Source organism: Eublepharis macularius, chromosome 4 (assembly GCF_028583425.1).
Source record: "Eublepharis macularius isolate TG4126 chromosome 4, MPM_Emac_v1.0, whole genome shotgun sequence".
Taxonomy (NCBI): Eukaryota; Metazoa; Chordata; class Lepidosauria; order Squamata; family Eublepharidae; genus Eublepharis; species Eublepharis macularius.
In genome coordinates this window covers 180,335,795-180,362,862 of record NC_072793.1, presented here as the reverse complement: position 1 = coordinate 180,362,862, position 27,068 = coordinate 180,335,795, and the positions used below count along the sequence as shown (strand labels likewise).

Genomic DNA, 27,068 nt, shown 5'->3' with positions numbered 1-27,068 from the left:
AGATCTCCAGATCTGATCTGACATTTTCTAATTTGATCTGGCATAGCTGGATTAAGCCAGATCGGCATACATCTGGCTATATAACTGGATCAGGAAAGCTGGATTGCACATCCGTACTAGGAGATCCAGGTTCAAATCCCCATTCAGTTTTGGAAGCTTGCTGGATAACCTGAAGCCAGTCGCACCCTCTCAGTCTAACCCACCTCACAAGGTTGATGTGAGGATTTGTTCACTGCTCTGAGTTGGGCACTAATCTGTCTAGAAGGGTGGTATATAAATGCACTGTTGTTATTACTGTTGTTATTAAATGGAGGAGAGAAGAATGATGTGAGCCAGTTTGGGGGAAAAACCAAAGTATAAATGAGGTAAACAAATTAATTAATGATAAAAAATATTTGCAGCCCAAAAGATCAGAGGCACAAAATACTAATATGCGTGTTGGGTGGTCCATGGTTGCTGCTGGTGAGAAGCCATTCCAAGTTCAAGGGCTTGCCCGTAAGCAAGGAAGGCCCCCCTAGGCCCGTGAAGCAGAAACACCATTATACTGGAGAGGTTGTAGGGTGATAATAGTACATTGAAGGGATGTAAATTGTGAACTGTAGGTGACAATTGGTGGTGTTCAGTTGTTGCCTTCTTGGGTCTCTTAAGAACAACAGAAGAGCCCTGTTGGATCAGAATAGTGGACCATCTAGTCTGCCATCCTGTCTCATACTGTGGCCAACCAGTTACTCCAGAGGACCAACAACAGGGAATAGAAGGCCTTCCCCTGAAGTTGCCTTCTGGCACTGCTGTTCAGAGGTTTACTACCTTTGAAAATGGGAGTTCTCTCTAGTCACCATGACAAGTAGCCACTAATAGACTATGTATCTATCTAGGTAAAAGGTACCTAGATAGATACATTGTCTATTAGTGGCTACTTGTCATGGTGACTAGAGAGAACCCCCATTTTCAAAGGCAGTAGACCTCTTTTAAAGCTGTCTATGTCTGTGGCCATCACTACATCCTCTGACAGTGAATGGCCCATTCTAATCATTCATTGTGTAAAGAAATGTTTCCTTTTGGCCTAAAATCTACCACCCATCAGTTTCATTGGATGCTCTGCAGTTCTAGTATTTTGGAAGAGGGAGAAAAAGTTTTCTCTGTCCACCTCTCTACCCTGTGCCATTCAGGCCACCATTAAAGGACTGAGCTTCTGTGTGCCTGTGAGGTGCAGCAGTCTCATCTTGATGAGCTGCATTTCTCACAGCAGGGAGGCCTTTCTCTGCCCGATTGCCACCTTCTTTTGAACTGAGGTTCTCCTCCTTTCATATCCAAGAATATGGTCTTTGAAGAAAGTGGATCCTTCTGGGGTGTGTGAGAAACTTTTAAAAGGAATAGAAATAAAAATGGTGGCTCCATTTCTCACAGTTAGGCTCGTCTAACATTCTCCCTTTTTGCTTTCCTATGAAAGGTTCAAGGGGATTGGAATTAAAGCTTTCATCTGCTGATAGGTTATTTTTTTCTAGGTTTGTCTGCTTTATTTGAAACTGGCAAAGATCTTTCTATCAAGAAGAAGGAAGGGATGGTTTGAATGTTGATGGGGAATTTGTTCAGACACTTCTACCTAGGATACACAGCTAAAAGGGTCATATATCCAGAGAAGTTACCCGTGTTAGCTTGTAGTTGCAAAATAGTAAAGAGTCCAGTAGCGTCTTTAAGACTATCCAATTTTATTGTAGCATAAGCTATTGAGAACCACAGTTCTCTTCATCAGATGCATCTGACAAAGACAGCTGTGGCTCTCGAAAGCTTATGCTACAATCAAGTGGGTTAGTCTTAAAAGTGCTACTGGACACACAGCTAAAAGGGGCCTCTCCCCCCCCCCTCCAAAACCTCTCCTCAGAGCATGGAGGGCAGGGTGCAGAGGCTCCTGTATCCTGATTGGCTCCTTCTCCCCTCAGCAATCCTCCCATTGGCTCTTCCCATTGGCCCATCTTCTGCGCAGATACTGACTTCAGTGGGTTGGTTCCAGGAGAATTCGTGAGGTAACGTTTAAAATTAACATTTAAATTAATGGACAGTTTTATTCTGTTATTCAGTTTTATTCTGTTGTCCAAACTGACTTTACACAAAAAATTCTGTTCTAAAATAAACAGCTATGCCCATCTAAAGATGAAAGCCCTAAAGGGGAAACTAGCTCCCCACCCCTGCCTGAGTTTTCTTTCCAAAATATCTCCTCAGATTACGGAAGACGGGACATATTTATATTTATTTATTTATAGTCTGCCTTTCTCATTGAGACTCAAGGTGGATTACACAGTGCCCTGCTTCCTGATTGGCTCCACTCTTCTCAGTAGTTCTCCCATTGGATGATGCCACAACCAGATGCTGCTTTGGGTCACCATTGGGGAGCCAGGCAGTGCCCCGCCTACATGAGGAAGTATGATATACTTAACAAATGGATACCTGTGAAGCTGACCAGAATAAGTGCTGGCCAGGTTCTGAAATCACCCCATACAGTTAAATGTCTCCAATAAATCAGATTCCCTGCTGAACTCCCAAAATACGTATTACTATAAAATAGTAATGACAGCATGAGACATGTGTTAAGGAAAAAAGAGAAAATCTCAGAAAGAAGCACCAGCTACCTTGGATTACAGCTTCATAAACTACTTTACTAAATTAACTTCATTGGTTCCTCTCGAAATGTCTCCTGAATCCCAAGCAAAGTCTGATGTGACAGCATGAAATGCAGGATGTGAATAACAAGCCATTGAAGAATCCACAGCATGCATAGAGCTCAGGCTGAGAGGGGACACATTTGGTTGCACACCCTTGCTAAGGGATGGGGGAATGCCTGCCTTTCTGACTTCACCCCTGCTGGTTTTCTGGGCAGCTTGTCCCTTGTGGGAACATAGGCGAAGAGCATAGTTGCTTGTTTGGTTTGTTAGGATAGATAGGTTTGTTCTGAGGTTTCTTTTCCATTTTTCTGGATAGGTGTGTGTATGTTCATTTTTCATAGATTTAGATAGGTTTGTTCTCTTTCATAGTTTGTTTGGTTTATTTTTCCTGCTTTTAGATAGGTTTGTTCATTTTTCATACCTTTTTCGTAATAGTTTTGTTTCAAATAATAAGCTCAAACATAAACACATAAAACATAAACTACATCATATAATCATCTAATTCATATTTCGACAATCATCCAGTACTTCAGTCACCAATAATCATCTAGGTCATACACAAACCTAAACACCACCTAAATCCTATTTTAAAAGAAGAAAAAATATAATGAATAAACTTCTATCATTTAAATCATATTGTCACCAATTAAATCATATATCTACATAAAACAATGTAAAACTTCCTTAATAATTATTGTTCTTAATCTTAGTTTTCAGCTACATCATGAAAAAAAAATACTTTCCATTTTTCTTGGAGTTCTGAAATTGGCCTGTTATATATATATAACATATATATATATCTTGCCATTGACATATATGTGTGTGTGTGTGTGTTAATTTTGCAATTTTGCAATATTGATTCTTCCTTTCCATTAAATCTGGACCTCTTTCTGCCTTCCCTTTTACCTGCAAATACTACTCTTGCCACAGTCACCACATATTTAAATAGTTCACTATATAATTGTTATGATCTTCACTTTCTTTGGGGTGGATTTTGCTTTAATCTTTCCCTTCACACCCTCTGGGTAGTTTGCCGCCACCAGGAATATATTATTCCAAAATATTTTCTTCAAATTTCCCCTTTGGTAACGGGTTTAAGCGTCAGGCTCCTTCGAGGGTTCTATGCGGCCCTGAGGATAGGAATGGGATATAGCAATGACAGCGACACTGGGATATAACAAAACAAAATAAATGTTTATTTTTCAAGAAGCGTATTGGTTTCATAAAAGTAGTTCTTAAAGTTACTTCCTATAAACTCATTCACACAGATCTCTTCTAAGGCTTCACACACAGTTAGCCCCCTTCACTAGATTCAATAGTTCTCTCACAAATACTTCAAATATAGGCAGCACACAGCTAGCCTCTCTTTCTCTGACTCTCATTCACAGGAATATTAAACCTGCTCAGGCAGCACACAGCTGGCCTCTCTTTCCCTGACTGAGTGTCCTTTCACAAACATGCTCAGTTCAGGTTCCACACAGGTTATATTTTTGTCATAAACACTCCAACATATTCAGGCAGCACACAGCTAGCCTGCTTTCTTCTGACTCCCTCCTTTCTCCCCGCACTCTCAGAGCCAAGCCACACATGACGCCTGACACAGGTTGGACACTTGTCAGCTTCCCTCAAGTTTTGATGGGAAATGTAGGCGTCCTGGTCTTGCAGCTGTAATGGAGAGCCAAGCTGTAAAACCAGGACACCTACATTTCCCATCAAAACTTGAGGGAAGCTGACAAGTGTCCAACCTGTGTCAGGCGTCACTTGTAGCTTGGCTCTCAGTCTAAACTGCATTCACTCCACCCACAATCTCAGTCAACCAATCATATCGCTCACTCATTCCTCTCTTTCACCCCCCACTCTTCACCTAGCTCAAACCAAGCATTTAAAGACACATGCACACATTTACTTGGAATCATTACAATAATTTTTCATACTTTTAGATAGATTTCTTAGTGTATTTTTGTAGTTATCAAAAAGATTTGTTTAGTTATAATTAGTAATGGTGAAGGATGAACTCTATGAGCAGGTATTTCATGAAGCAAATGGATTTTTCTCCTCCCTGTCCTCCTGGGTGTCTGCGTGTGCTCCTTCCTCCTTTCGTCTCTCCCCCTGCCAGGAGGATCTCAGCAAAGAGGTGTGCATGCCTCTGTTGTGCATAATTTGCACCCTCTCTCTTTTTATCCCAGTTGGTAAAGAAGAATACACAAGAACCCTACTAAGGGAAATAAACATAGGTCTTTTTATTTGCTTATAAGCAAAGGAAGAACAGCATAGCCACCAGGGAAAAGTTCCTTGAACTGACCGATGCTCCAACATAAGAATTTATACCCTTGGGTCAATTTGCATAAGTTATATAAGTTACAACCTTGGTACTACATTAGTTCCAGCAATTGCCTGCCCACTGGTCATGCATTGGCCGAACAATTCTGGACATCATTAAATATGCGAACTTCTCACTATCTTATCAGGGGTCATCTTGCCATTTTATTCTCTTGGCAACATATTGTGCTTTGCAAGCAAAATACTATTTTTCATGTCCTCCACACGTCCTGCTGATCTAGGGGAAAGTTCAGCTGGCCTTCTACAGCTGCTTGTTGCATGATTAACTCATGGCCAAGCTACAAGTGACAAAAGGCACAGATTGGACACTTGTCAGCTTCCCTCAAGTTTTGATGGGAAATGTAGGCGTCCTGGTCTTGCAGCTTGGCTCTCTGTCTGCTGTCCAATGGACTTTTCAACTGTCACTTGTCCAACATTCTGCCAAGCTGCCTACATTTCCCATCAAAACTTGAGGGAAGCTGACAAGTGTCCGACCAGTGCCTTTTGTCACTTGTAGTTCCACACTCAGAAAAAGAGTTCTCTTATTTGCCTATGGGTGTGGCATAATACGTAATAATAATATAGGTACTTCTTGCTACCTATAACCTAACCAAGTATACATATGTGGTATCCTTTCCCTAAATTTCAAATAGCAGGCACTTCACAGTAACTGGCATCAGTGTGTGCCATCTGCCGGAGTACTTCACCCCAGGGTTCACTAGAGTAAAAATAGGAAAGACATCCGAAAATATTCTAGTCCATTAAATTCACTCTCCTCACCTCAAAGCAGGACAGAGCTTCTGTCCTGGAAGGGGCTTCTCCTCCTCCTGCCTTCCCCGGAGCCCTGAACTCCCAAGCCCAGGCAACCTGCAGCTCTTCTAGGTTGGGGGGAAAAGCTGTGCTTGTGAGGCCCCTCTGCACAGATGCCCTTGGGCAAGCCATAAGACACGGCTCACTCTGCCTTTATTCCAAAGCTCCCTTTATTCCAAGTGGTATTTGGCCATTTGAGGCCTAAATTAGTTTCAGTTTTCAGCGACCAATAAAGGCTGATATTATCTGGGAGACGGAAAGTTCAAATCCCCCTTCAGACACCAATTCCCTTTTGGCAACACCCTTCTCAGCACCCAGGGGATGACACCACAGCGTAGTGTAGCAGTTACAGTATCCGGCTAGGATCTAGGAATCCGAGGGCTGAATCTCCATGAGCCTCTTCTGTTTGCTGGGTGACCTTGGGCCAGCTATGCTCTCTTAGACTGACCCACCTCACCGGGTTGTTGTGATAAAATTGAGAGGTGTACACCAATTTGGGTCCTCCCTGTGCAAAACTGTGGGTTTTGCACAAGAATGCCCCAAACCCTCTGCATTTAATTGGTTTGTATGAAGAAGCAGAAGAGAGGAGGTGCCCCAGCTGGAAACACCAGGACCTGCTGTAAGAGAAAGCCAAGGGCCAGGAAGTGGAGAGGGCAGCACAGCAGAAATAGAAACCGGGTTTCCCATTTCCCAGGCCAAGGGAGAGGATAACTGCCCCTCTCTGTGCAGAAAGAGAGGGAAGGCACGGGCACTGCCTAAGGAAGCTCAACCCCAACCCTCCAGGCATTCCTCAGATGCCCTTCCAGACAATTCCTGCCAAGTCCGGAGCTTCCAGTGACCCAACTGCACAGAAGGTGTACAAAGAGCAGGAGGGGGCTAGCAGGCTTGTTTTTTACCTCTCTCTCTTCAAGGATGTGATGAATAGATCCCTCTCGGGCTCAGGGTGGGTGGGTGGGGGAGAGATAAGGTCAGGCCTCTGCCCTCCCAGGAGGCAGCAGGTGAGAAGATGCTCCAACTCACTCTGGAAGGTTCAGACACCCACTCCAGTTCCTCCTCTGTTCACAGCCAGCCCTCCTCAGATAAATGTATATAAAGAGAGAAGAGACTCTCTTTATTTATTTTATATTAATTGACTGTGATTATATATTCAAATGGGTTTTGAATAGTGGCTCCTGTGAGTCTCTTCTCTCTTTATATACAGTTTTGAACAGGAGCAGCCTCTTTCTTTTCTCCTCAGATAAATGGCACAAGTGGCAGGAGAGAAGTCTTCACGCAGCTGCTGAAGCAGAACAGCCCCTGCTTGACTCAGAGACAGGGCGGGCAGGCTGCCCGAAAGCCATGGTGGGCTGAGAAGAGAGTGGAAGGCGGGGGGGAAATCTCTTGGTTTACTTGCTGCTGCTGTCCAGGCCGGCTCCAGAGTAAAGAGAGGTGCAGACACGCTTCCCACATCCCAAGAGAGCAGCCAAAACGGCCGCTGTGATATTTACAAAAATAGCAATTCCAAGCGAGGATCTCTGTGTAAAATACTACATGAAACTCATCAATCATAATAATTATAAAAAAGAGGTGCCCACCTTTCCGTCCAGGGCAGGCATAACTGATCAGAAAGTAAAGCTAGAGGTCTCAACACTGGCTAGTAGCTTCAGAGTAATAGTGGGAGTTGCAGTGCCAAAAATGAAGGGTAACAGAACAGACAACTCTCACTCGTGTTATCTCAAGAGAACACACACACCCCTACAAATTTGGAACGTAAGATAAAATTTACTCATGAGATGCCAGGAATGTAGTGGCAGCACAGACAGGGAGGGTGGAAAATATCCATTTTATTACAAAACAAAGGGGTTCTACAACTTCTCCAAGGTATCAAAGCCAGTGTGGTATATTTTCAGGTAGTTAGCCATGTTTGTCTGCAGTAGAAGAGCAAGATTTGAATCCAGTAGCACTTTGTCAGAGACTGGAGTCCAGTAGCACCTTGTTATGTATCTAGATAAAACTATAGGGGAACAATTGCTGGATATAACCAAGAAAGTTATTCAAGACAGCTGTACAGGGCTAGCTGGGTGCCATAGCTAGATAGGTCACAAAGGGAGTCCAGAGACTGAGAATAAAACCACCTTGGAGATGGGCATAAAACTATAGAGTTCCACAACTGTATTGCCATATGTAGATTGGAAGAACCATCTAACTCATATCAAGAGAAGATGCTGAAATCCTATAAATGTGACCAGCCAAACTGACAGAGAGCTTCTTGTTAGAAGGGGCTCCATGCCTGTGAACTTTCTATCTTTGGGGAAGATAGTTTTTTGGACTTGTGTAATTGCTCTCCCTTAATGAAGTAAGTAATAATGGAAATGAAGTATTAATGGGTGGAATGATTTTCTACTGATTGAGTTGATATTAAGAATACTGAATGATTATTTTGTAATACTAAAGACTTAAAATGGAACTCCGTAATAGTATTACTTGTGTACAACACTTGGTAACAAACCTATGACATTACGGTGGTGTACCTCTTGCCAGGAGTTAAATGATTTGATATAGAAAAGCTAACTAGATGCCCAGGACTTCTTAACTGCACACCTATACCTGAATCAAGCCTGACCAGAGACATCCAGTAAAACCTTAAAAACCAACATTTCCAGGGTGTAAGATATCAAGATTCAGGCTCCCTTTGTCAGATACAAGAACAAGTTGAGATTCCTGAGCACTTATATCCCAGTCAGAAGGTGGGAGGAAAATAGCAAAAAAGAGAGTCAGGAAGCAAAAGCACAATACAAATGGCATATATGACACATCTAAAAATAAAGCTAGGGGTCTCCATATCGGCCACCCAATCAGGAAGATGGTGGGACTTGCAGTGCCAAAAATGAACCAGAACTTCTTGGCACTAACTTCACAACATCCCTCTGTTATTTGCAATGGAAACAAAGGTTTACTCCTGAGAAGCCAGGAAAGTGCTGGCAGCACAGACATGGAGGATGGAAAATATTCCCTCTGTGAAAAAGCTAGCCTGGCAGAGCCCGTGTGGAATAGTGGTTAGAGTGTCAGGCTGGGATCTAAGAGACCCAGGATTGAATCTCCACCCTGCCACAGAAGGTGGCAGGCTGACTTTATCCCAGTCCCACCCTCTCAGCCTAATCTGCTTTGTAGGATTGTTGTTGTGAGCATAAAACCGAGATCACATGGAGAATGAGCTGGTCTGAGGGGGAACCTGAATGCGCTTGAGGTGGGAGTGAAGGCCTCTGGGTATGACACTCCCCCACTCTGTCTGTACTCTTTCAAGAGAAATAAGGTGTTAACTCTGACCAAAGACTTCAGTTCTCCAGACATTTATACTGTTTCTCCTCTGTGTGAATTCTTTGATGGCAATTAAGGTTTCCATTATCACTAAAGTTTGTTCCACAGTCCAGGCATTTATATGGATTCTTTAATGAGAATTAAGGCTTCCACTCTATCAGAACCTTCACCCACACTCTAGGAGGTTATATGTTTTCTCCCCTATGTGAATTCTTTGATGCTGAATAAAGGTTCTATCATCACTAAAGTTTTTCCCACAGTCCACTCATTTATATGGTTTTCACTCTGTGTGAATTCGTTGATGAATAGTAAGATCTCCATGCCACCTGAAGCTTTTTCCACACGCCGGGCATTTATACGGTTTCTCCCCTGTGTGAATTCTTTGATGGGCAGTGAGATTTCCATTCCTCCTGAAGATTTTTCCACACTCCAGGCATTTATATGGTTTCTCCCCTGTGTGAATTCTTTGATGGGCAGTCAGATCTCCACTCCGCCTGAAGCTTCTTTCACATTCTGGGCATTTATATGGTTTTTCCAGTGTGTGAATTTGTTGATGAGAATTAAGGGTTCCACTCTGACGGAAGCTTTGACCACACTCCAGACATTTATATGGTTTCTCTCCTGTGTGAATTCTTTGATGAGGATTAAAGTTTCCGTAATTACTAAAACTTTTTCCACAGTCCAGGCATTTATATGGCTTCTCCCCTGTGTGAATTCTTTGATGGACAATAAGATCTCCACGCCTCCTGAAGCCTTTTTCACATTGCAAACATTTATATGGTTTCTCCCCTGTGTGAATTCTTTGGTGGGCAGTAAGATCTCTACTCCGCCTGAAGCTTTTTTCACACTCTGGGCATTTATATAGCTTCTCCTCTGTTTGGATTCTATGATGGGAATGAACACGTCCTCTGTCTTTGAAGCATTTCCCACACTCCAGGCATTGATATGCCTTCTCCTTTGTGTGAATACTTTGATATGAATTAAGATTTCCACTCTGGCTGAAGCTTTCCCCAATCTCTAGGCATTTATATTTTTTCTCAGCTGGGTCAAACCTTTGATGGGTAATGAGGCTATCTTTCTGCCCTATGTTTTCTTCACATTCTAGGCATTTATTTATCTTCTCTATGTTAAAATAGGGCCATTGAATATTAGGATCTGTTTTTTCATGAAAAGTTTTCCTGCTAGCAATGAATTCATTCCTATTGTCCTTATTGTAGATTTTTTGCAGTATAGAGTCACCCCCCTCCACAAGACCAGATGTAGTCCTGCCTTCATAAGAATATCTTCCCTCTTCCTTTCTCAGTGCATGACAATATTCCACCTTCTTGTTCTCATTTGAATATGCATCCTCTTTTTCCTCCACTGGCTGTTCTTTCATTCCATTCGCTGATCCCCACAGGCCTCCTGCTGAAAGAAAGAGAAATCTGGTGTGATGATAGGACACTTCTCCCCTGTTATCTTTATCAGAGTTTCCTCGTTTCCTTCGTAAAGCTTGTCTATATACTCTGTGAATGCTCAGGGGTTAAACTCACACCGTCTATAGCCATTTCTTCCTGTTTCTCAATCCTTTCTAGGGTCTTGGCTCGGAGGATTCAAGACACTTGTAACATGTTTTCCTCTCCATCAACCCTCGCTTCCCTCCAGCCCTTTGTCTCTATGCATAGCCCTCCTTTGTCATTCTACTCTCACACCCAAGTTCTATTGTACTTCTACCCAGGGCTTTTTTTCCGGGGGAACGCGGGGGAATGGAGTTCCAGAACCTCTTGAAAATGGTCACATGGCCGGTGGCCCTGCCCCCTGACCTCCAGACAGCGCGGCGCGGAGGGCAATCTAAACTCCCCTCTGTCTGGAGATCAGGGGGCGGGGCCACTGGCCATGTGACCTTGTTCTCTGAGAGTTACCCACTGAGTTCCATCACCTCTTTTCCCAGAAAAAAGCCCTGCTTCTAACAATATAGCCGAGGGTGTTTACACTATTGTCCCTTTGGACTGACTTGTCTCAAACCAAAGCCCCCTGTTGGCTGTTCCTTGGGATTAGTTTAAAAGCTGCTCTGGCACCATTTTGATATTAAGCGCCAGCAGTGTGGCTCCCTTTCGGTTCAGGTGAAGCCTGTCTGTTTGGTACACCTTCGGCACGTTGCATGAAGTTCCCCACCGCCTAACAAATCTAAACCCTTCCTCCCAGCAGCACTTTCTCATCCGCGCATTGAGATCCCTGTACTGTTCCGGTCTAGCTGGCCCTGTGCTTGGAATTGGTAGCAATTCAAAGAATGGCTATCTATGAGGTCATGACGTTTCACTCTCACTAATAACTTAACTTTTTCCCGCAGGATCACATGGGATGAGGTGAAGGAGGCAATATGTATTTATATGAGAGCAGTCTGGAGTTGCTTTGGGACGTGTCTCTGCAGTGAAACACATACATTTTTTTGCAGGCACAACAGCCCAGGATCGAGGCCTGAAAGGATCTCTGGAGAAACAGGGCTGGAAACACCCTTGCCAGAAAGGCTGTGCCTCTTGCAGTGGATAATACTTGGCTTGATTGGCAGACGTGATCTGACTTGGGAGGGAAAAAGAGGTCTATTTTCATATGCTCAGGATCTCCAGGTACCATTTCAGCATTCACCAGCCAGCCAAGCTCCACCAGCATTTGGAAAGAAGTGCAGGCGAGACACAATTCCATGACAATCCTACCTGCTAATCCTTCCTCTTCATCAGAGATCACAAGGAACAGCTCTTCCAGCCAGGATATGAGGTCAGGCTTGGCAATCCGAGGTCCTTTTTATCAGAGGGGGGGAAAACACAAAATTGTAACTCTGCTGTGTGCGCATAACTACAGAAATTCAAAGCAGCTTGACTCTGTCCAGGAATACAGAAGAGATAAGAAATAGGGGTGGAGTGCAATATCCTCCATTGGAGAATTACCCACAGTCACTCCTCACAGCAAGAAGGAGGCAGCCCAGGAGAAAGGGATCCTCACCCAGAGAGGCCACGTGCCCAAAATTCTCCAGCATGACTTCCTTGTACAGAGCTTTTTGGGATGGTCTCAGCAAGCTCCACTCCCCTTGGGTGAAATGCACAGCTACCTCTTCGAAGGACACCCAATACTGGAAGAAGAAGGAGGAAGCATTTCTTAACATCACTATAAAGCTGGTCCATTGGGGGGGGGGGCAAAACAGAGGAAGTAAATTAATGCTGGGAGAGCAGCACAAAGAGGAATTGAGAGAAGAGCCCCACGGGATCATTTGGCTCCTCCCTCCCAGCCCTCTTCGGGGGCATCTCTTGGCCAGTCCTCAGTTGCGAGGAGCTGGTAGCCTTGTATGGAAGAGGCCAGAGGTGTCCATTGGGTAAGGGACCAAGTAGTTTTCCATGGGAAATTCATGGTCCAATATTGACTCAGAATCTTTCCTTGGGCTTCTCTGCCATCCTAGGCAGGTGCCAAACATTTTCCTGCCTCCCCAGTGGGCCACCTCCACATCTTGCAGTGTCCAAACCCAATCCTATGAGCCTTACAAGACAAAAAGAGGCAACTCTCCTCTCTGCTGACTGTCTTCCCAGAGGGACCCACCCCGTCTAGTACCTGTGCTGGCTGCATGGCGCCTCTTTTCACTTCACCACACAGAAGAGATGGCAGAGAAGGCACCAAGGCTTTCTGCTGTTGCCTGGGAGAGAAAGAAGGAAAGAGGGTGAGAAGCCCGTTTTACTACGCGCACATATTTTGCGCCAGACCTTTATGGACTAGTTTGAGGCACAATTTGAGATACTGCATTTGATTTTGGAAGGCTCCAGAGTTTGGCCCAATGCCAAACCTTCCTCAGTCATCTCTGCCCCTCCCATCCTTGCAATGCTTCTCCCTGCCCTCTGAAAATCCCTGACCCTGCCTGAAGCCACACCACTCCCTTGTCCTCTGTGAGGGAAGCCAAGATCCTCCAGAACTAAGCTGGTCATGGGGTGGACTGCCTGACTCAATGCGGCAGGTGGGATATGCCGGATAGGAAGGAAAATCTCCCTGCACAGAGAAAGCTAGCCCTGCAGGAAAAAGAAGTAATCCATAGGGACATTTTCAGTCGGTTTCTAAAATCAGCAATTGAAGACCCCTCTACTCATATGACCTGAGAGAGGCACAATTATAAGGATACAACAATATTCAACTTCCGATAAAACACAGTACACACATGCCTTTTCCTGGGGGAGGGGAGGGGAAAATAGCTGCCATTTGGAGGAGAAAGGTAAATTTGAGGCAACAGACATTCAGGCTTGGTTGCAAACTTAGCAGCAAAACATGGCTGGAAAAGATAGGAGAGAAGTTGGGGGAAAAACAAGAGAGATTCCAGGAGGTGGCCAAATGCTCCGCAATGCTGTGGGGAAAACAGGGGGCGGGGGGAATGCTATCCCAACGCATGGCACAAATCACCTGTGTGGAAAAGAATTTTCTGTTTCCCAACAGAAAAGGCACACAGCGTTCATACTGAGGAGGAGGAAGGTTTCCTCAGAAATCCCTTCTGCTCCTTAGCTTCAGTTTTCTGTGGGTCTTCCAAGGGTTAAGGGACAAGGTCCGCCTTCCCCTATTTATCCCCAGCTCCCTTGACCTTTTATTCAGTGCCCCCCAGCCCAGGTCTGCCCCCTCCTTCAGCCAGAAATCTCTGCCTCAGCCCTACACACCTCTCCCCCACCCCACATCACTGCCTTTCCTTCCTATGGGCCTCTGGAACCTGCTGGGGTTGAATTCTTCTCTCAGGCCCACTGCAGAGACCTCGGGGCTTACACAAAAGGGGTACTCGCTGGTGCAGAAGGTGGGTAGGTGTTGGAGACCCCCTGCTGCACCCCTTCCATTCTCTTGGCTTTGGGTCTTGCATTGCAGCTCCCGCCCCATACTTCTCCCTTTCTCCCCTCCCCCCTTTGAGCTCACCAGTTCCCTCCCAGCCATTCAAAGAGCAGTCTGGGAAGGGGGTAGGAAATGGCTTCCCTGTGCCCCTCTCCGCCATGTGCTTCTCTCTGGCTGCGGGACTCTCTCTCTTTAACCCTTTCTGCCATTCAAACAATCCAGACGTTTCTCAGATGCTTTGTTTGCACAAAATCCCCTCAAGGGAAGTAGAGTCTCTCTGGCTGCTTTGAATTTCACCTCCGTAGCAGCAAGTCCAGCCAATGCCCAAAGCTTCATATGGGAAAGGACAGAAGAGAACTATGATTCTCGAAAGCTTATGCTACAGTAAAGTTGGTTAAAGGTGCTACTGAACTCTTTTCTATTTTGCTACTACAGTCTAACATGGCTAACTCCTCTGGATATGGAAAAGGGAAACCTTCCCAGATCCAGAGCCACCTTCCCCACCCCAGGTAGGTGCCTTCAGGGAGATGGGCCAAGCTCCTGCCCCAGCCCTCAGAGATGGCTATTCCCCCCCCCCCCGCCTCTTCACACATACACAAGTGCTTCCTCTGCACCAGGGCACACCTCAGCAGTCCAGGGAGGCTAGAAGGATGCGGCTTCTCAAGAATCATGCAAGGTAACCAATGCAGGTAGGGGTCCCAATTTGGAGCTGGCTTTTCAGGGGAAACACGTCTGATTCTGGAGAGGGAGACGGGGGGGGGGAGATGCTGTCCCACTCACTTATCCCAGATATTGGACCCCTTTACCCCTCCTCCCCTGGGCTCTCACCTGCCCAATTGCACTCTCCCAGCTGGGCTATGATGACCCACAGCTCCCCCTGCCCTCTTTTTTCCCCAATGCTCTCACATGGAAGGCAGCAGCAGTGTGTGTGAGTGTGTGTGTGTGGGGGGGGTTCCCTCAGCCTCCTGCCTCCTCCTGGAGCCCCTCTTTGCCCTGGGCGCCCCTCAGAGAGATCAGCTGCTGGCCAGAAGGGGCTCTTTGGCTACCCTGGCTCTGTGACCCCCCCCAAGACTCTCGAGAAGACAACATGTGGGGGCTAGAGCCTGCACAGCCCCAGAGAGGCTTCCACGAGGGCAAGCGAAGGATGGACACTCCCTCGAGGAAGGACCCCGTCAGTTCTGGGGGGGGGGCTCTGTCCTCTGCCCTCCTCTCCACCAGCAAAAGCTCCCCCTCTCCCGCTCAACGGGCTCCCATTAGAACCAAAAGGGAAGAAGAAAAGAGGGGGCCTCCGCAGCCAAGCCCTTCCACCCACCTGGGCTTTCACCGCCTCTCCCGAAGTACATCGAGAAGGCGCTTTTGCAGCCAGGCGCCGGCGGAGAAGGGCACGCGAGGCGGAAAAGCCCCTATGGCCCCCCCCCATTTCCTTCCTCTCTAGGAAACCGAGCTCTGTGGACTTTACCCTTTGGAGGACTGGCCTGCAATGACCCCGCTGGCATTTTGGTCTGGCCCGTCCAGATTTGCACCCGGGCCACCCCCAGCCCTTTTCCCTACAGGCGCATCCGGGCGAAGCCTCCTTGGCTCGGCCTTCAGTTCCGCTCTCCCTGCCTCGGGGCTGCTGCTGGAGAAACATCGGACCCCGTGTCTCATTATGACGCAGGGTTGCAACCACGGAGACTCCGAAGACTGGGGCGAGGCGGCCCCTTCATTTCCCGACGCTTTCCCGAGAACATCCCGCAAGAATCCTTCGCGATCTCCTTCCGGCCGCCCCTTCCCTCTCGGCCTCGCCAGTTCATCACCGCTATAACTGACCTTAAGGCTCTTTTCCTCCCCACACGCCCGCCCCCCTTGCCACTCGCCTGCACCCCTTTGGAGAGACCTCAGTTTGAGCATGAGGCGCCCCAGCTTTGTTCTGGGGGGTGGGGGTGGGTCCAGCTCTCTCGTTTGTCGCCCCCAGCCCACCCTCCCTTTAACACCTACAGATGGTTGAAATGATCTGTAGGCAACATCACTTCTCCCTTTCAAAGCCAGATAGAACAGCAGAGGCTCAGAGCGGGGCCTGACAAGCGGGAAAAGGCTGGGTGAGGGAAGAGGAACTGAGGCTGAATCCATTGGGGAGGGGGGCGCTGTGAGTCAGGGCTTCAACCCAGGATGGGGGTTTCTCTCTTGCTGCAGAGGGGGCAGCACACAGTATGCAGTGAAGTCCTGGTGGCCCCAGGGAGAGGGGGCGGCCACTTCCAACTGTTTGAAAGGAAATAGCTGCTGCTGCCCTGGGATCCACCCCCTCAGACAATCTCATGAAAAAGCGGAAATACCGGTAGGTGAAATAAAGGAAAATACATGTTAAAAGGAAGTATCCCAAACCCTCTCATGATCTGTCACAAGTATAAATCAAAACACAAACAGGGTTTGTTGGTTGTTGTGGGTTTTCCGGGCTGTATTGCCGTGGTCTTGCACCACGGCAATACAGCCCGGAAAACCCACAACAACCATCGATCGTCGTCGTCCTTCTGTGCAGCCCCACATTGGGGGACTGCGCAGGCGCAGGCCAGCCGCGGAGAAGATTCTTTTAGCTTCTAGAAATGTGACGGGGACGTTCGGGCCCACCGCGCATGCGCGCCGGTGTTCCCGCCAATTTTGAAGTACAAGTACCCGAACGTCCCCGGCATTCCCTCAGTTCCTTTTTCGCCGCCGTTCGAAAAGGTTCTTTAGCTGTCGCTCGTGTCTTCGGACTGTTCGTCGCTTGTGAGTTATCGCTTCATCTTCTGGGACACGTCTCCACCATGCCCCATTCCTCTCTATTTAAAAAATGCCAGCAATGTGGCACTAAAATGACCCACTCGGACGGTCATGACCTGTGCCTTATCTGTTTGGGCGAGGGGCACGTCGTGGAGCGCTGTAAGTTCTGCATGGCCTTCACCCCGAAGGCGCGGAACGACCGCAAGGCCAGGCTCCGAGCCTTCCTTTGGGACGCCAACCTTCTGCCGCCCAAACCGTCTGGATCGTCCGGGAGCAAGCCCAGCTCTGTCGCTCCCTCGCCGGCTCCGCGTAAGTCGCCGGAACCGCTCCCCTCGGATCCGAAGGGCCCGCCCGTTCCGGAGAGCTCGACCGCCTCCGGTTCCGTGAGTGTTCCGTCCAGTCGGAAGGCGAAGAAACGCGCTTCGTCGAAGCCTTCTTCCAAGCCTTTGGCCACTGCGGCTTCTTCGGAGCCCCCGTCAAAAAAGGCAAAGGCCAAGTCGAAAGCCAAGGGCCGTGCTTCATCGCCGGCCCCGACATCGTTGGCTGGTTCGCCTCCCAGATCGGCCCCTCCTGCTGAGGACGTCAGGAGTCTCCTGCACACCCCTTCGCCTCCTCGTACGCCTCCTCCGGTGGTTCCGGACGACTATGAATCGTTCCCCTGTTTTTCGGAACCGTTCCAGGAGTTTGAACGCTCCCTGCCATCTGCTCCGGTCCCGTCGGAGGCCTCCGTTCCGGCGCAGCCACTCTTGTCGGTTCCGACACCGTTTCACCGATCCGTTCCAGTGCCTGCTACTCTACCTCCTTGGCAGCCTGTCCCGGGCTTTGGGAACGTGGCCTCCTGGCAAGATTTCGTGGCTTGGATCCAGCAGTCCGCCCCCTTCCTGCCTGGCCCATCGGCGCCCTTGACCTCGGTTCCGGCGCCGTCGACTCTGCCACTTGCTCCGCCTGCTGCCCGGCCGCATCGCCATCTTTCGGCTCCCGAGCCTCGTACAACGGTTCCGACGGAGCACCCTTCGGTTCCGACGCACACCCCGGCGGTTTTCTCTGACTCCGAGGATGAAGAGGGCCTGGTGTCTCCATCAGACTACTCCTCGGACGCAGCTTCCGACCCTTCCCCTGATGATGCTGTGGGGGAGCTCCGTTCGTCGTCTCCTAATGACGACTACAGAGTGTTCGCGGAGCAGCTAGTCCGGATGGCCGCGGCACTGGAGCTGGATGTCGCCTCTTCCACCTCGAAGCCAAAGAGCAAGCTGCTGGAGCCGCTGTACTCTGGCTCTCCTGCCTCGGTGGCGTTTCCCCCTGTCGAGGATCTCGTCGACAATGCCCTCGCGCTCTGGCAGACCCCTGCTTCCGTTCCGCCTACGGCCAAGAAGGTCGAGAAATATTATCGGCTCAAGCAGGAGGATTGCCCTTACCTCTTCACCCATCCGAAACCCTCTTCCATCGTGGCCGAGGAGGGTCAAGCTCGGTTCCGACGCGGTTCCTCGTCGGCTCCGTCGGATCGGGAGGGCAGAAAGCTAGATGGCATTGGTCGGAAGGTGTATTCTTCGGCTTCCCTGGGGTTCCGTATCGCCAATTTCCAAGTGATAATGGGCTCCTACAATCTCTTCTTGTGGAAGCGTCTATCCTCCTACCTCTCTGACCTTCCCGACGATCGCCGTGCCTTGGTCAAGGCTCTCCAGGCCGAGGCATTCCGGTTGTCAAAGCAACAGATGACAGCTGGCAAGGACGCCGCCGACTCTGCTGCACGTGCGATGGCATCCTCCGTGCTCTTGCGTCGGCACGCCTGGCTTCGATCTACGGCCCTGCCCCCCGAGAAGAAGGCCAAGGTCGAGGATTTCCCGTTTGAGGGTCCCCAGCTCTTCTCAGAGAAAACGGATGAGTCCCTTTCCCTCATGAAAAAGAACCAGCAGACGGCCAAGTCCCTCGGGGTTGCGCCTTCGGTTCCGCAGACGGGTCCGAGATATCGGTACGGCAGGTTCCGGTCCTATCAGTCACCCTACCAGCAGTTCCAACAGCGCCAAGGAAGGTTCTCCTCCGGTCAATCCTATGGCCACCGTTCCTACTCTGGCCAGCAGCGCCACTCTTCGAGACGCTCCGGCCGGTCCAAGGGACGACATCAGCCTCCCTCGCCCAAGCCCTCGACTTCGGCGCTAAAGCCCACGGTCTTTTGACTAGACCAGGACGCTTCCCAGTTGGCCTGCAAGGACACTGTTAATATCTTGTTCTTGGACAGGCTACGGCCTTTCTTGCCCCATTGGCGACTCATTACTACGGATAACTGGGTCCTCTCTATTGTGGCCCGTGGTTATAAGTTATCGTTTACCACTGCACCCCCTCTTTCGCACCCCCCTCGTTGTGCTTCTTGTTGTAATGTTGTGTTACAAAATAATGTTTTGGAGTTGGTTAACAAAGGTGCTGTCCGGGTGGTCGATGTCTCTGCTTCCCCTTGGGGATTTTATTCGAGATACTTTCTTGTGGATAAGAAAGATGGGGGGTCTCGTCCCATTTTGGACCTTCGGGCCCTTAATACTTACTTGAAGGTGGAAAAGTTTAGGATGCTTACTCTGTCACGAGTATTGGAACTCTTGGAGTCAGGCGTCTGGATGGCCATTTTGGATCTCAAAGACGCCTACTTCCACATTTCCATCTTTGAGGGCCACAGAAAATACCTCCGTTTTACCTATGGAGGCACTGTCTATGAGTACACAGCCTTGCCCTTTGGCCTGGCCTCGGCGCCCAGGGTGTTCACTAAATGTATGGCCACCGTGGTGGCACATTTACGGTCTAGTGGCTGTTTTGTCTATCCATATTTGGATGATTGGCTCCTGGTGGGTCCCTCCTCTGATTCCCTCCGGGCCTCTATCGCCCTCACCTTGTCCGTGCTAGACGGCCTGGGGCTAGTGGTCAATTTGGGGAAGTCTGTGTTGTCCCCAGGTACGAGCATTAGGTTCATCGGGGTCCACTTTGACTCTCTGCTGGGCCGGGCTTATCTACCCCCGGACCGCTTGAGCAGGCTGTCCTGCCTGGCCCGCCACTTCGTGCATAACCGGTTCCAAACTGCCCTCCTGATTCAAACCTTGTTGGGCCTCATGGCCTCCTCCACAGGGGTGGTGTGTTTTGCACGCCTGCACATGCGGCCTCTGCAAAACTGGTTTGTTCGGGTTTTCAACCCCCTCGCTATGAGTCAACACCGTGGGTTTTCCATCCCGAGGGTGATACAGCGGTCCTTGGTGTGGTGGACTGTCCCTGAGAATTTGTCCAAGGGTTGTCTTTTTGGTCCCTTTCTGCCGGAGGTCACCGTCTTTACGGACGCTTCCACTCTAGGCTGGGGAGGGCGTTGTGGGCGCCTGTCTGCTCAGGGTGTTTGGTCCTCCCTTGAGGTGAACATGCACATTAACCTCTTAGAGCTTAGAGCGATCCGTTACTCCCTTGCTTCTTTTGCAGATGTCATTCGGAACAAGAGGGTGCAGGTCCTGTCGGACAATACCACAGCCTGTTACTATCTCAACAAGCAGGGAGGAACGGTCTCGCTCAAGCTCTGCAGGGAAGCGACTACGCTCTGGAACTGGGCCATTACCAACAACGTCCTGCCCAAGGCCGTTCATATTGCGGGGGAGAGCAACACAGCGGCAGATGCGCTGAGCAGAGTGTTTTTGCCCCAACACGAGTGGTCCCTCAACAGGGCTTACCTCCATGTGGTTTTCCGCATGTGGGGCACCCCGCTCATCGACCTCTTCGCCACAGCCCACAACGCACAGGTTCCCCTGTTCTGCTCCCGGGCCGGGATTGGCCATCGTTCACTGGGGGATGCCTTCCAGATACCCTGGTCTCCAGGGCTCTTTTATGCCTTCCCGCCCTTCCCACTCCTTCACAAGGTCCTGTCCAGGATCAGAGCCTTCCGGACCCATTGTATCCTGATTGCCCCTCGGTGGCCTCGCCAGGATTGGTTCCCCCTTTTACTCTCCCTGTCACAGGGGCGGTGTCTCCCGCTTCCACACGCCCCAGACCTGCTACTCAGGGACGGGGTGTGGCATCACGATGTGGCAGTGCTAAATCTGACTGCCTGGCTCCTCTGCGCCCCAGACTAGGCCTCTCTGCTAGGGTGCTTAACGTGATCTTAAATGCCCGAAAACCGTCTACCAGGTTGTCCTACCAGAGGAAGTGGTCACGTTTCTCTAGGTGGTTAGCCCCCAAAGGGGTTTCCCCTTTCACTTGCCCGCTGCCTGTCATTCTGGACTACCTCCTGGACCTGTGCTCCCAAGGCCTGGCGTTCTCCAGTGTTAAGGTGCACATGGCTGCTATCTCTGCCTTCCATGAGCAGATTGATGGGAGGACTGTGTTTGCGCATTGGCTGTCCAAACAGTTCCTGAAGGGCCTACTAAAGTCCTTTCCTCCTAGGGCCCATCCTATTCCTCAGTGGAGCCTGACCCTGGTGCTCTCCCGTCTGATGCTCTCCCCTTTTGAGCCCCTGTCTACCTGTCCCTTGCCTCTGCTCACACAGAAGGTGGCCTTTTTGGTTGCAGTCACTTCCTCCAGGCGGGTTGGGGAGTTGTCTGCTCTGAGGTGTGACCCCCCCTTCCTGCAATTTTTCCCCGGTACGGTCATGCTCCACACTAGTATGCAGTTCCTGCCCAAGGTGGTTTCAAAATTTCACCTGCGTCAAAAGGTGGTCCTTCCTTCCTTTTTTCCTACACCCTCTTCCCCAGAGGAACGTACTTTACACACATTGGATGTGAAACGTGCTTTATTGTTTTATTTACATCGCACCAAGTGTTTCAGGAAGTCTCCTGCCTTGTTTTTATGTTACTCTGGCCCTCGCAAGGGCTCGCCAGCTTCTGCCCAGTCCATCTCTCGCTGGATTGTGTCTGCAATTAAACTTTGTTATCAACATGCTGGAGTCCGGTGCCCGTTGTCGGTTACTGCTCATTCTACTCGAGCACAAGCTGCCTCTGCTGCCTTCCTGCGAGGAGTGCCACTCCAGGACGTCTGCCAAGCTGCAACGTGGTCTACCGCTGACACTTTCATTAAACATTATTCTGTAGACGTGAATGCACGCCGTGAATCCGCTGTTGGCACGGCTGTTCTGCATTCTTTGTTCACATAGACACTCACACCCGCCCCCATTGGTGAGATGCTAGCTATTCTCCCAATGTGGGGCTGCACAGAAGGACGACGACGATAAACAGGGTTTCTCACCTGTAACTGTTGATCGTCGAGTCTCTTCTGTGCAGACACACATTCCCTCCCGCCTGCCCCGCTGTGAGTGCTTGGTTTACTCCATTGTTTCTCCGGCGGCTCAGGTGAACTGAGGGAATGCCGGGGACGTTCGGGTACTTGTACTTCAAAATTGGCGGGAACACCGGCGCGCATGCGCGGTGGGCCCGAACGTCCCCGTCACATTTCTAGAAGCTAAAAGAATCTTCTCCGCGGCTGGCCTGCGCCTGCGCAGTCCCCCAATGTGTGTCTGCACAGAAGAGACTCGACGATCAACAGTTACAGGTGAGAAACCCTGTTTTTCTCCGGCCGTGAAAGCCTTCGATAATACACAAACAGGGTTTATTCCTAGGGGAGGGTGTAGGGCACACATCTATGGAACCAAAGAGGAGATCCGCATCTTTACACTTTTTCTGCACCTCATGAAAGTCTCTCATGCTCGGTTCCTGCTGCATTTTGAATGATGCTTGGTCCAAACTGCCCAATTTGAGACTTTATCATGACGCAATCTGCCTAGTGTGGTTGAAAGAGTGGATGACGTTAAAGAATAAGAAATTACTAGCCCTAGAGGGATACAAAAAAATATTCGAATGGCACGCATACCTATGGCACGATAAAGTAAAGGTGAACTCGATGTTCCTGCATCATTACATACGGAGAAGTTTATATACAATCTAGAAGAAGTACAGAATTTATCTACAAGAAGGAACCCCTTTGTGGGTAGTTCCATATGAGGTGATAGATCCGAGAGCTGTTGATAATGAGCAACAATGTTTAACTTACAAAGAAATAACTAGAATTGAAGCATTTAAACTTAGAATAAAGACGCAGGAGGAACTATCACCTTATTATGATTGGTTCCAGTACAGACAGATTAGAGATTTATATAATTCGGACTCTGTAAAGGGAGGTATACGAACAGAGAATTCGGAACTAGAGCAGACCCTTCTTAAAGAGGACAAGAAAAGAATATCTAAGGTATACCAAGTACTGTTGAAATGGTATACTGAGGATGAGATAGTTAAAACACAAATGGTGAAATGGGCTATAAATTTCAACAAAGAAATAACAATGGAGGCATGGGAATACTTGTGGAAGACAACAATGAAGACAACGACATGTACTAGCATCAAAGAGAACATTTACAAAATGATCTATCGTTGGTACATGACACCAAAGAAGATTGCGCTAGGGAATTTGAACACTTCTAATAAATGCTGGAAATGCAAGAAGCACGAGGGCTCCCTCTATCATATGTGGTGGTCGTGTGAGGTAGCTAGGCAGTACTGGGGGGAAATAATAAGAGAAATGAGTGAAATTTTGCAATTTCAAGTAAATAAGAACCCAGAACTCGTGCTACTAAACTTGGGAATGGAGGGATTGCCAGCCCATCATAGGACGTTGATATTCTATATGACGGCAGCAGCTAGAATTTTGTATGCGCAAAAATGGAAAGTACAAGAAGTGCCAACTATTGAAGATTGGATCTACAAATTGCTGTATATGGCAGAAATGGACAAGATGACAAGAAAACTGAGAAATCTGGACTCAGGACAGTTTAACACAGACTGGGAGAAGCTGAAACAATATTTGGAGGAAAAATGGGAGGTGGGAGGAGAACTGTGGCAGTTTAAGAACTATTGAAGTACAATAAAATGCAGAGGGGGGTGACTTTACCGGGGGGGAGAAGAGGTAAACGTGAATCTCTAAGCAGTTAGGTTATTAGATGGATATATATAGAATAACAAATAGAATATTGATAGAAAATAACTAACCATAAGGGTTAACTATAAGGACTGATTAACTAATAATATTTTCTTTCTGGTAAGATTTGTATAATGTACCAAACTGAATATGTTTATTTGAAGATATATATGAGTTAAGTGGATTGATTATATAATGACAGTAATATAGATCTACTATCGAAGGGGAATAGAAATATTAATGTAATTAAATATAATTAAAACAGAAAGAAGAAGACAGAATGAGTAACACATAGGGTATAAGTCAAATTGTTTGATTTATATGAATGTATGATTTATATGGTTTATGATCTATAGAAATATTTGAAATTTGAACTATGAAAAATGGGATAAATTGTCTATTCAATATGGAAATAAGGACTCATACTTAGGGTACAGAGTTTTAAAAATAGTTAAAGAAGTATTGCTTAGAATAAAGGGAAAATATACATTTGTTAGATAGAGGAATTTAGAAGGAGTAAGGGAAAAGGGACAAAGGGTTGGAAAACTGTTGGAAGTCAACAAAAAGGGGGGGAAAGGGAGGGGGTTAGAAATTGGAAAATGGGAGAATTGATTGTAATGTGAAAATAATTGATCCTAACCCAATAAAAAAATTTTCAAAAAAAAAATGATGCTTGGTCCTGCTTCCACTGCAGATACCTAGACGTGTGACTTCTGCTTTCGGCTTTTCTGTATGCTCCATGGGACACTCCTTCTCAAATGGCTTCCATTGCTCTTATTGGCTTATTGCTCTCCCCTCACAAAACGCCACCTGAGCCTACCTTACAGAGAAATAATACCTTCTTCCCTCCAAAACTCTGACAGAGGGCCAAGATTACAGGCTTACCATCTCCCTGCACCACAGGAACTTGCAAAATCAAAAAGAGTCCAGTAGCACCTTTAAGACTAACCAATTTTATTGTAGCATAAGCTTTCGAGAATCAAGTTCTCTTCGTCAGATGCATGGTACAGAAACTGGTCAAATAGGACCAGAGGGGGGGGCAGGAGAGAGAAGATGCAATTAGGGGGGAGAGGGAGGGTGCAACCAAAACATTCCTTTGCTAGTAAATGTAAACATCTCCTTTTGGAGTGGAGATTAATTGGCTTGTGTGAGGCTTCAAAGGAGTTTGCCCTGTTGGTTTGTGGCAGCAAAACAACCAGACCATCCAATTCCAATGTAGTATAAGCCTTCGATAACCACAGTTCTCCCCGTTAGATGCATCTGACAAAGAGAACTGTGGTCCCTGAAAGCCCACGCCAGGTGCCACTGGGCTCCCCCAGACCCCGCCTCTGTAAAGGAAATCTGTTACCTGTGATAATGTGATAACCATTCATAGTCCCTATTCAGTCCCAGCTTGACAGAGTCAAATTTGCATATGAATTCCAATTCAGAAGCCTCCCTTTGGATTTTGTTTTTGAAAGGTTTCTGTTGAACTACAGCGACCTTTAAGTCTTTGATGGAATGTCCTGGTAGATTGAAGTGTTCTCCCACTGGTTTCTGGACGTTTCCATTTCTAATGTCAGATTTGTGTCCATTTATTCTTTTGCGTAGAGGTTGGCTGGTTTGTCCAATGTACAGAGCAGAAGGACATTGGTTGTTGTGGGTTTTCCGGGCTGTATTGCCGTGGTCTTGGCATTGTAGTTCCTGACGTTTCGCCAGCAGCTGTGGCTGGCATCTTCAGAGGTGTAGCACCAAAAGACAGAGATCTCTCAGACTTGACTGAGAGATCTCTGTCTTTTGGTGCTACACCTCTGAAGATGCCAGCCACAGCTGCTGGCGAAACGTCAGGAACTACAATGCCAAGACCACGGCAATACAGCCCGGAAAACCCACAACAACCATCGTTCTCCGGCCGTGAAAGCCTTCGACAATACACAGAAGGACATTGTTGGCACATGAGGGCATATATCAGGTTGGAGGATGAGCAGCTGTAAGAGCCAGAGACAGTGTAGTTGATGCCATTGGGTCCTGTGATTGTATTCCCTGGGTAGATATAGGGGACAGAGGCGGGGTCTGGGGGAGTCCAGTGGCACCTGGCTTGGGCTTTCTTTGATGGGCTGTAAAATCTCCATAATGCCTGAAACTTCTTTCACTCTGAACATCTATATAGTTTCTCTCCTGTGTGAATTCTTTGATGGCAATTAAGGTGTCCAATCGTCCTGAAGCATTCTCCACACTCTGGGCATTTATATGGTTTTTCTCCTGTGTGAATTCTTTGATGGACAGTAAGATCTCCACTCCGCCTAAAGCTTTTTTCACACTCCATACAGCTATGTGGTTTCTCCCCATTGTGAATTCTTTGATGGGCTGTAAGACCTCCACTCCACCTGAAGCTTTTTCCACACTCCAGGCATCTATAGGGCTTCTCCCCTGTGTGAATTCTTTGATGGGCAGTAAGATCTCCATTCCGCCTGAAGCTTTTTTCACATTCCCGGCATCTATATGGTTTCTCCCCTGTGTGAATTCTACGATGGGAAGAAAGTGCTGCACTGTGTCTGAAGTTTTTTCCACACTCCAGGCACCTATATGGTTTCTCTCCTGTGTGAATTCTTTGGTGAGAAGAAAGGCTTCCTTTCTGATTGAAGCTTTTCCCACACTCCAAGCATTTATATGGTTTCTCCCCTGTGTGGATTCTTTGGTGGGTAGAAAAGTTTCCATTATGACTGAAGCTTTTCCCACAGTCAGGGCATTTATACTGTTTCTTCCCTGTGTGGAATCCTTGATGGCTATTAAGGCTTCCATTCTGACTGAAGCTTTTCCCAGTCTCTAGGCATTTATATTTTTTCTCTCCTATGTTAATCCTTTGACGGGAAATTAGGCTATCTTTCTGTTTTATGATTTCTTCACATCTCAGGCATTTATTTATCTCCTTTTCAATATAATCGGGCATTTGAATATTAATATCTGTTCTTTCACAAAAAAATGCCCTGCTTACAGTGAATTCATTCCTATTGTCCTTATTGTGGATTTTTTGCAGTATAGAGTCACCTCCCTCTACAAGACCAGATGTAGTCCTGCTTTCATAAGGATCTTTTCCCTCTTCCTTGCTCACTGCATGACAATATTCCACTTTCTCTTTCACATCTGCATATGCCTTCACTTCCTCCACTCCTGCATATTCTTTCATTCTATTTGCCGACTCCCACAGACTTCCTGTTGAAAGACAAAGAAACCTGTTATGCTAACAGGACACTTTCCCCCTTATCTGTATCAGAATTTTCTAGTTTGCTTTGTAATGGTTGTGTATACACGCTGTTGATTAGATTGGCAGAAAATGAGGCCTGTTTGACCTCTGAGGAAGAGCTTATTTGAAAGCGTATGAAGAGGCAAGGTAGGGAACAAAGAAGAATCATTTCAGCTGACTCACATTCAGCTTCATGTTTATGCATTTTTTGAATCCTGAAATGTTCAGGAATTGGCTGCTTGCAGTAGCCTTTGCTATAAAATGTATATACAATCATA

At 47.7% G+C, this 27,068-nt stretch overlaps 2 protein-coding genes across 3 annotated transcripts in view; one reads left to right on the top strand and one right to left on the bottom strand.

The window, feature by feature from the left end:
* Nucleotides 1-27,068, top strand: part of LOC129327971 (zinc finger protein 160-like) — a 111,866-nt gene that overhangs the window by 4,837 nt on the left and 79,961 nt on the right. The gene's annotated exons all lie outside the window — the stretch shown is intronic.
* On the bottom strand, nucleotides 7,593-15,301 carry LOC129327268 (zinc finger protein 501-like). 2 transcript variants are annotated; one of them, XM_054975764.1, is made up of 5 exons: nucleotides 15,223-15,301; nucleotides 12,666-12,747; nucleotides 12,066-12,192; nucleotides 11,780-11,863; nucleotides 7,593-10,493 (listed from the first exon to the last, which is right to left on the bottom strand). In XM_054975764.1, exons 2-5 carry the CDS (start codon nucleotides 12,678-12,680, stop codon nucleotides 9,367-9,369), a joined length of 1,353 nt encoding a protein of 450 aa, XP_054831739.1. In that variant the 5' UTR covers nucleotides 12,681-12,747; nucleotides 15,223-15,301; the 3' UTR covers nucleotides 7,593-9,366. The 2 variants fall into 2 exon arrangements, with proteins under 2 accessions (XP_054831739.1, XP_054831740.1); XM_054975765.1 differs by lacking the exon at nucleotides 12,066-12,192.

Bases quoted from the DNA above. Each gene is read 5' to 3' on its own strand.
- LOC129327268 (XM_054975764.1), bottom strand. The intron at 11,864-12,065 runs GTGAGGATCCCT...TCTGATAAAAAG, and splicing joins TGGGCACGTGGCCTCTCTGG to GACCTCGGATTGCCAAGCCT. The intron at 10,494-11,779 runs GTAGGATTGTCA...TCTTTCTTTCAG, and splicing joins TGAAGAGGAAGGATTAGCAG to CAGGAGGCCTGTGGGGATCA.